The 9,888-nt window shown below is 38.5% G+C and overlaps 2 protein-coding genes across 5 annotated transcripts; both read left to right on the top strand.

Moving 5' to 3' along the window:
* Positions 1-1,655: 1,655 nt before the first annotated feature.
* On the top strand, positions 1,656-4,054 carry LOC110761146 (aldehyde oxidase GLOX1-like). Its single transcript, XM_021963547.2, has 3 exons — positions 1,656-2,428; positions 2,528-2,688; positions 2,805-4,054. Exons 1-3 carry the CDS (start codon positions 2,039-2,041, stop codon positions 3,979-3,981), a joined length of 1,728 nt encoding a protein of 575 aa, XP_021819239.1. The 5' UTR covers positions 1,656-2,038; the 3' UTR covers positions 3,982-4,054.
* Positions 4,055-4,946: 892 nt separating this feature from the next.
* On the top strand, positions 4,947-9,887 carry LOC110761237 (casein kinase 1-like protein 4). 4 transcript variants are annotated; one of them, XR_015832803.1, is made up of 17 exons: positions 4,948-5,209; positions 5,345-5,385; positions 5,797-5,866; positions 5,973-6,121; positions 6,386-6,481; positions 6,593-6,663; positions 7,031-7,092; positions 7,172-7,235; positions 7,402-7,486; positions 7,574-7,700; positions 7,878-7,960; positions 8,146-8,227; positions 8,429-8,565; positions 8,738-8,908; positions 9,032-9,216; positions 9,355-9,461; positions 9,581-9,887. XR_015832803.1 is itself a non-coding variant. In XM_088246583.1 (15 exons), the coding sequence occupies exons 1-14, from the start codon at positions 5,134-5,136 to the stop codon at positions 8,903-8,905; spliced, it is 1,311 nt and encodes a 436-aa protein (XP_088102709.1). In that variant the 5' UTR covers positions 4,948-5,133; the 3' UTR covers positions 8,906-8,908; positions 9,032-9,464. The 4 variants fall into 4 exon arrangements, 1 of the variants encoding a protein (XP_088102709.1); XR_015832804.1 differs by having other exon boundaries at positions 4,947-5,209; positions 9,014-9,461; XR_015832802.1 differs by having other exon boundaries at positions 9,032-9,461.
* Position 9,888: the final 1 nt, after the last annotated feature.

Below are 9,888 nucleotides of genomic sequence, written 5' to 3'. Positions count from 1 at the left end.
GGTAGCCTACAATGTTTAGTCAATTAATGAGGATTAGTCAAGTCCGAACCTTCCAAGTCGATGAGTGCTTCACACTATGTGCCTTTCCCATACTGAAATCATCCACATAGTACAACCCCCCTCTCTTAGTACCACGACCAATGATCTCCTTGGTGAGAATATCCTGAAATAAACAGAAGTCGGGATACATGAGTACACAACAATTTAGTTGCTCAGTAGCTTGGCCAACAGACGTCAATTTATTAGACAACGATGGGACAAGCAAAGTATTTTGAAGAGTAAGGGATGGAGAGAGGCCAATGGTTCCAGCACCGACCACGGGAGAGGTAACACCATTTTCATTGGCAATACTTGTTCGTTGTGGTGTAGTTGTACTTAGAAAATCAGTTGGATCGAACGTCATATGATCTGTGGCTCCTGAATCAATAATCCAACATGTGGAGTCACTTGTATATGATGTATGAAATACATATCCACAGTTACCTGAGTCACTAAAAGATGAAGAGTTCTTAGTTGAGCGAGAGGGTCGGTATGTTCCTTTTGTTGCCAATCCTACTCCGGTTGGTGTTGGAGCTCCTAACATCACAGCTTGTCGAATATCTTCTCGTCGAACATGAGCATAGGCTTGCTCTACTATAGGAAATGGACTCATTTGGAGCACATCACTTCGGGCTTTGTCAAGTCGATCATCCAAACCATCCAAGAAAATATAAACTCGATCTTCTTGGATGATATCATAGTATTTCTTGATATCCAGCTCACACTTCATCTCATTTGGACGACGAAAATTGATTTCTCTCCATAAGCCTTGGAGATCATTGTAGTAAGTTTCAATCGAGCCTCCCCCTTGTCGCATACGGGAGATTCGCATTTTAAGATCATACACCTGGGAGGTGTCAGTGCCATCAAAGTAAGTTGTGGCTATTGCATCCCATACTCCTTTGGCCGTCGGGAATCTAATGAAGTTGCCAATCAACCTTGGCTCCATGGAGTTGATTAGCCACCCTTTCACAATTGCATTTTCTGTCCGCCATCGGTTGAATGTAGAGTCTGTCTGAGAAGGTGCTGGGAGTTCACTAGTGAGATATCCCAGCTTGTCTTTGCCAGCAACATACATCTCAATAACTTGAGACCATAAGGCATAGTTGGAGCCATCCAATTTAATGCCAATTTGTGCAGAGGAGGTTTCGTAGGTAATTGTCGGAGTCGGAGTCGTAGTCGATGTTGATGCTTGTGTTTTCATCAACTCAGCCATTTGAGTAGCAAATTCTGTGAAGGTAGGTTGAGAAGGAGTAGCCGGATCGGTGGTGCTACTTTCAATGGGAAAGAAATCGTTTTCTCCCATGATTGCAGCAACGATTCGAGACTAGAGTCAGCAAGATCGCTGCTCTGATACCATGTCAAATTAGGAAGATATATTGAAGGTTGAGTAGAGAGAATGGAGAGTGTAGAGAATTTGGAAGCTATGCATATTTTCTGATTTCAACTTGTGTTTTATTACTTACAATCAACACATATATATACAAGTTCCTAAGACATTAGTCAAGCCCCCCAAGTTAGGCAACCAACCAAGTTAGGCAACCAAACTAATCCTCATTAATTGACTATTGCTAACATGGTATCAGTGGATATGTATTTCATAATGAGGATTATTCCCTTAACAAATTAAAACTAAAATAATAACAATTTATGTTATACCTGTTTCTGTCCTATTAAAGACAGAGGCCAAAAATTGTGAGGATCCACATCATCTCCTTATCATTGTTATTAATTTGTTTAATTGATTATGGATCCAAATCATTGTCACACGTTTTTTGGACAGAGAAAATCCAAATCACAATTCCAATTAAGTTGAAAATGTACAATTTTTCGGTCCAATTCTCCGAAACAGAGCGAACTGAAGACTAATTTGGTGCTTCTTATAAGCTCTAACAACCATCCAAAAAGTCCTTCAAAGCTGGAGCAAATAGAGGGCATAAAAAGGGCACCAAGCAATAAGAGAAAACAGGGCAAAGATCCTTTTTATGCTCTCTCTAAAATGTCCATCTTGCTCAAATCCCTCACTCTGCTCTCCCTCTTCTTCACCTACTGTCTCACACAACCTTCTCTGTTTGGAAACTCTAGGGTTACAAAAACCCCACTCATAGCTATCTACAATGGAGGTGATGATACAGAGTATAGAGGTGGGTGGGAATTGGTTTCAGAGAATGCAGGTGTATCAGCCATGCACATGACCATAATGCCTAACACTAACAAGGCCGTTATGTTTGATGCTGCTGGATTTGGTCCATCTGGGATCTCTTTGCCTCCTGGAGATTGCCGTCCGGTTTTCGACGAAAGGGACGGAAATGAAGATCATTATGAACTGGATTGCTGGGCTCATGCTGTAGAATTTGATATTGACACTGCAGATATTAGGCCACTTAAGGTATGCACAAACTAGCCTACCATAATTTTGTTTCAGAAAATTATATGCAGTGGATTTATTTTGGTATGACTTACTTTTTTCTTTGTTAGTTAAAATCAGATTTTGACAGATACATGGAGCTCATGTGGTGGATTATCAGCTAACGGTACCCTTGTCCAAACTGGTGGATGGGGTGATGGAGGGAGGTCTGTGAGATACCTCTCTGGATGCAAAGCTTGTGACTGGGAGGAGCACCCCATGTCACTTTCTGCCTCAAGATGGTATATAATACAACTCTGTTAATTACAATCTTTATACCCGCATAAACAACTGTGAACCGTTTGATTGATAAGTCCGATTATTTGACTGCTAATATTTTTATGATTTTTTTAAATAGGTTCTCCACACAACATATTTTGCCAAATGGCGATTTCATAGTGATCGGAGGTCGTCGCATGTTCAGTTACGAGTATGTCCCTAAGGTGGAAAGTTCCAATCAAATGTACTTCCTATTACCGTTTCTCCAAGAAACCACTGACCCGGTAGAGAACAATCTCTACCCATTTGTTTTTCTTTCCACGGATGGTAATATTTTCATCTTCGCTAATAACCGTTCGATCTTACTCAATCCAATCACCAATAAGATCATTCGCGAACTGCCTGTCCTTGATGGTGGGTCCCGAAACTACCCTTCATCGGGCATGGCGGCGTTGCTACCTATAAAGCTCAACGTCAACGACCCAAACTCGAATGTGATTCGAGCTGAAATCTTGATCTGTGGCGGAGCGGATCCTGGGGCGGGAAAATTAGTTGAGAAGGGTATATTTGTGACTGCACTGCAAGACTGTGGAAGGATTGATATAGCAAACCCGAAAGCCACGTGGCAGAAGGAGATGATGCCAACGCCAAGGACTATGGGAGATATGCTGATCCTTCCTACTGGTGACATCCTCATGATTAATGGGGCCAAAAAGGGCACATCCGGGTGGAACTTTGCCGAGGATCCGAACTCGACCCCGCTGCTTTATAAACCCGACAACCCGGAAACCCAACGGTTCATGGAGCTAAAGGCAACGACCATACCACGAATGTATGGTTCAACCTCCATGGTATTGCCAGATGGAAACATCTTAGTGGCTGGGAGCAATACAAATTACTATTACAATTTCACAGGAGTAAAATATCCAACTGAACTTCGGGTCGAGAAGTTTTACCCGCCATACTTTGACCCGTTACTCGTTTTTGCCCGCCCCATAATTGTATCCGATTACAAGGGTATAATGGTAAAATATCAAAGTAATTTTGTGATTGAGTTCAAATTGAAGAAATATAAGGTGAACCAATTAGATTTGAAGGTGACCATGTATGCACCCCCCTTCACAACACATGGTTTTTCAATGGGTCAAAGGCTTTTGGTATTGGGCATAAAGGGGTTGGAAAATGTGGGGTTGGGATTGTTCCAAGTTGAGGTTGTGGCGCCACCAACGGCCAAGATTGCGCCCCCAGGTTTCTATTTGGTCTTTGTTGTGCACAATGGAATTCCAAGTTCTGGGATATGGCTGCAAATTGCATAGAGGAATTTTATACAGTTTGAATTTTTTTTTTGGGTTTCTGTACATAATATTTTTTTTCTTCATTAGTGATCATATTGGAAATTTATATATACTCAATCCAGATTTTTCATATTTTTTATTTTCACTTTCGGTTTTCATATGCTAACTTACTAATTATGAAATTGGGGAATTATGGAATCATAATTGATTTATTATTTTTGTTAATACAAGCGATATTTGAAGAGTAGAGATTCGAACACAAAGGAATCAGAATTGAATCAACCACTCTCCTCATTGATCCAATCCATAATTTTGAGAGTATTCAATTACCGATTTAATCATAGAAATCACATAATTTTTAAATTTTTATGTGTAACAAAGTCACAAATCAATATAATTAAAATATCTGTCAACGGGGTCTAGTCCAATAGAAAAAAAACTTTGACTTGCAGACCAAAAATTTCAAGTTTGAATCCCTACAATGTCATAATTGTGTGTGAGAGAAATTCACGGACTAGAAAAAAGTATATTTCTAAGTACAAAATATTAAACAAAGACTGAGAACCACATTCAGACATTGTGGCCAGTCAACGATTCTAAATACCAAATGTTAAACAAATACTGAGAACCAATTCTTTGTCTTCCTAGCTTCTGTTTGATTAATTAATTAATATTTTTCTGTTCTTTGACCAGCAGAAGTTGTAGAACCGACTTTTTAATTTTTTAAGTTTTTACCTTTCGGTAAAAGCCTGGGAACCGACTTTTAATTTGTAGGACTTTGAAAAGCGATTTTACCGCCATCTTCGCTTTTCGGTGATCGTGAGCTTACAAATTGACAATTACAAAAGCCCCACCATCCAAAACTTTCATAAATTGAAGAATCACCCTTCCATTTTGAAAATTTTAATTCGCGCCCCACATTCCTAGATCGGAAATTACCATATTCGCCCAACTCTTTTTTATTTTCTGTTTTTAGATCCCTGTCTCCCTCATCTGTGGCCGCCATTCAAGTCCTCGTTTCTGCTTTCAACCTCTCCCTCCCTCCCTAAAATTCCCAAAACGCATCCGGCCAAATCGTTCTCTCTGCTATTCGATCGAAGCCTCACCCTAAAAACCCTAGATTTCTCTCTTCCATCCACGAATTCAATCAGTTCTAGAGAGAATAGGGTTTTTATGGAGAGGATCGTCGCAGAGAAGTACAAGTTAGGTCGCAAAATTGGGAGCGGCTCATTCGGCGAATTGTACCTCGGTCTGTGAATCATTCGATTAGCTCTTCTTCATTTCATTTATATTTGCCTTTATCTTTCATCTCCTCATCATGATCACGATTACCATTGATGCTGTTTTTTTAAAATTTGTTCTTATTATTTTTTTGGTGTTTCAGCAACTCATATTGAGACTGGAGAGAATTTGGCCGCGAAAATTGTAAGTCTCGATTCAATCCTCTTCATGTTTCAGATTTTATCAGTAGTTTGAGTTTTTGTTTCCGCAGAAAATAATTTTCAGAAAGAAATTGACCCTGCGTCCTTTGTGGATAAATGGCCTGGTTTTGAGCTCATCAAATTACAGTTCACTTGATTGTTAGTGGAATATTTAGGTGCATGCGGGCGAGTGCGTGTTAGGAGCTTATCTTAGATCTCGACAATAATAAGAAATTCATTTGTGTTAAATTCAATTGGATAATATTGTCAGAAGTTTTATCATGGCAATGAGCCTTGGGTTCAGAATGGACGTGGGTTTTTCATGGGAAAACATGTTCTCGTTTTCCATGTTCTCATTTTGGGCAGACGGATAGTATGATGTACAAATAATTGATTGTAATTTTTTCATTGCCAGGAAAATAACAAGACAAAACATCCGCAACTGTTGTATGAAGCCAAGCTTTATAAAACTCTACAGGGAGGAAGTAAGGATTGAATATCAGTAGTTTTGTTTTGAACTACGTGCTCTCATAAGTTATCACCTTGGATATTGTTTTCACTTATTGATGGCTTGAGTTTGTCACCCTTCAGGTGGTATTGCAGGCATAAAATGGGCTGGATTTGATAGGGACGATAATGTTCTCATCATTGACTTACTGGGACCGAGTCTCGAGGACCTCTTCGTGTACTGTGGGAGGAAGTTTTCACTGAAAACAGTCTTAATGTTGGCTGACCAGATGGTAAGGGGTTGATTTTGATGACTTGTTATTTTTGAAGCCTATATCAAGTTGTCGATGCTAGAAAGGGAATGATTTTGTTTCGTTTTTATGGATTGTTTTCATAAATTCTCTTTATATTCTTCCTTCAGTTGCAACTAAATGGGGACTCACCTTTTAAGACTTCACTTGAGATTTTTTCTGTATCTTCTTCTAGAGTATCTACTTGCTAAGTGCCAAATTGTTTGCATAGTGGTAACTTTGATTCTTTTGTTCATTCAATTCTAGATTACAAGAATAGAGTATGTGCATTCTAAAGGGTTTTTGCATAGAGACATCAAACCCGACAACTTCCTCATGGGTCTCGGCAGGAAAGCAAATCAGGTAATGTTAAAGCATTACTCTTCCACATCTAACTTGTAGGAACAATATAGAATTTAGAATTTTCTGTTGTTTGTCAATTTTTTTAATCACTGTTGGGTACTCATTCATTAGGTTTACATTATTGATTTTGGACTTGCAAAAAGATTTCGGGACCAAAATACAAACCGGCACATTCCGTACAGGTAAAGTTCGATAATCTGTTCCATGCTTAATATCTTGGGGGATTTATTTCTCTTGAATGGGCTTTTCCTGTTCTGGGCAATTTTTTTGCTTTTGAGGCTCAGCTGTTTACAGTGATATGCGTCATGTAAATACAACTTTAGCCACATAATCTGAGATTATGTAAAGAATTCCTTTTGTTGATATTTGACTGAAATTCAATTATAAGGTGGCAAGTTTCTTTGTTTACATAACGAGATACAATTCTATGAAAATGCATCTCTGAATTGTTTATTCACCAACAGTATAGCAGAATTTTTCTACTTCCTTTGTTTATTCAATACCCATGTTTGGCTAAATGTTTCTATTTTCCTTGATGAAATCATACAGAGAAAACAAAAGCTTAACAGGAACTGCACGTTATGCTAGTTGCAATACCCATTTGGGAATTGGTAAGTAGAGAGGAACTTAAGTCTGTTGTTCTATATGCTTGGCTGTCTGCTTCCTCATTATGTTGTTTCATTGTTTTAGATCAGAGTCGTCGGGATGATTTGGAGTCACTTGGCTATGTTCTTCTGTACTTCTTAAGAGGAAGGTATGTAGTAAAGTCGATACCACATTTCAGAAGAGAATTTCCACTGGAGTTCCAGTTAGAATTTTTGTCATTTTGATGACTTGTATGGTTTGCACAATGTTTTGACCAGATAACAAAGTACCATATTATTTCATGGCCTGACTGACTGATTGGTTTCTGCATTTAGCCTTCCTTGGCAGGGTCTTAAAGCTGCAACGAAGAAGCAAAAATATGATAAGATTTGTGAGAAGAAGCTATCAACTCCCATTGAGGTATGTGCCACTTTCCATTAGGTGATAGTTTTGCATCTTGTGAATTGGGGGGATCATAATGAACTGATTGTGAAATCTGTTTTCAAGGTCCTATGTAAGTCTCATCCTGTGGAGTTTGCATCCTACTTCCATTATTGCCACTCTTTAACATTTGATCAACGCCCGGATTATGCATTCTTGAAGCGCCTGTTTCGTGACTTATTCAGCCGTGAAGGTATGATATTTATTTCACACTTTTCACCATATTCTATATCCTACAAAATTAATTGGGTGTAAAAAATGCAACCCACATCATCTGGCAAGTTGATGCTTCGCACAAATGAGCTTTTCCGTCATGGAAGACTTTGATCATATATTTTGGTGTTTATAAATTATCTTCCTTGTTTTGCAGGGTATGATTTTGATTATGTATTTGACTGGACAATTCTAAAATACCATCAGGCACAACAGACAAGGGCCCAGGGTCAATCATCTGTTAGTATCTTCATGAATTTTCTTTTATTACCATCTCCTATTAATTGCTGCTAGAATTTCAAGCATGGGACCATGTTCTGTTTCTTTTATGTATTTAATTTTGCTTCAAGTCTGTTTTGTATTTAAGTACTGATATATTCAATTTTACATGTTTAATTTTTTTTTTTCCTTCTAACTTTATCTAGGGTGTTCAGCCAGCTGTAGTGACTAACGGTCGAGCAGCGGCTAGCAGTCGACCATTGCCTATGGATGCGATGAGACTTAAGGGTAAGGTCCAGAATTCCAGTTTGCTCTTGATTTCCAGGGTAGTTAGTGAACCAAATCTTGATGAGATTGGCCTTAAATAAGGGTATTTGAGAAAGCATTTGGCATCTCAGAGCCTTGCTTGCATTACTAGAGAAGTCTGATTATATAAAATGTTGGTTTACTGAATATTCTCAGTTCTTACGTTTTATTTATGGATTTCAGGAGTTAATGATGCTTCTGGATCAGCTGAGGTCGCAGACCATAGACGGTCGAGTAATCTTGCTCATCCGGATGTTCGTATGCAATTTAGATCGTCAACAGCCCAGAATTTGGGTGCTAATAATCTGGTTGAAAAACATGTATGTAACCTGAAATGTAAATCATATCATGGTTTGTTTGCGTATTTATCAAGTATCTACTCTTGTTTGCCTGGAAGATGTTCTCATCTGTTGCACGTTATGTTGTAATCCTGTGTTGTGAATACTGTACTGGGCAATTGTAGATCGTGACTTTTTTTGGTAATTGGTACAGAATGTGAGCAATGTGCCGATGCCATCTTCGACATATGCTCTTAGAAAAAATTATCAAAAACCAGAGGGGCCGGCTGAAAATGCAAACTTAGGTCGTGGAGTTGGGAACCAAAATGGTGCTTCGAGCAGTTGGATGCCATCACTAAACCAGGTTTCTTCCTCAAAGTAGTAGGTATGCAGTTTTCTATTGCATAAAACTATATTTTATGTGCTTAAGTTTTGTATCATATGGAATATAATTGCTCAAAACCTGCATGGTTGTTTACAAGATATTCAGCCTTGGTTTGTTTTTCAGCTACAGATCTGAAGGAGATTACTCAAAGCATGCATCTTGCTGTAGCAAATGTCATGAAGTTTGGATTGCTCTCGTTCTTCCATGTCTGATATCATAACGTGTGAGAAAAATGTGACTGGAAGAGCATGAACACACTGGATGCACTTGGAGCTCACCTCCGAAGCTTGGACTTTTCGCATGCATAGGTGGCAAAAATGACTAAGCCCATATCATGTTGTGTGAATGATGTGTGAAGTGTAGCTTCCATTATTCTGATAATAGATGATAATTTTTTTTCTTCGGTGCTATTTGGTTGTTTTGACCATGTATTTCATTCAATTCAGGATTGAGTTGCTTTCTGTTCTTATTGCTGTATCTTTTTCGGATCAAAGCCCTGGATGTTCACCCAGGCTCTTCAGAATCTGGAAAAAGAGTAAAACTAGTATTTCAGGTATCAACTATATTGATCTCTTCTCAAGGCGTTTCTATGTGGAAAAATGTTAAACTTATGGACTTCTTTTGCTTGATTTCTACACAAGTGCTCATTGATGCTATTTTTCTTTGCTTCAGATCTTGATATGAGATGTTATAGAGGATGAATGGGACAACTTCATTGGCTGTCTCGATGTCGATTTGAAGAGGGTATTAGAGATCCTTCTATCTATTAGTTGTTAAATTCTTTCGAGTTTTGTATTTAAAAGCTTTAATAATCCATGATTTGAAGCAGGGTTGGAGTCACTTGATTATGATTTTTGTACTTCTAATTACCGAACCCTATCCCTCAGATTCCTGCCAATCTCTTTCCTGCGTCTCTCACCTCCTCCTTTGCTTGTTGTTCTACACTTGTATTTTATTAATAGCTAATTTTTTACTTGTAT

This window comes from Prunus avium, chromosome 1 (genome assembly GCF_965620075.1).
Source record: "Prunus avium chromosome 1, drPruAviu1.hap1.1, whole genome shotgun sequence".
Lineage (NCBI taxonomy): Eukaryota > Viridiplantae > Streptophyta > Magnoliopsida > Rosales > Rosaceae > Prunus > Prunus avium.
Note: the sequence above shows the minus strand (reverse complement) of the source record. Positions and strands in the feature narration are given on the sequence as shown.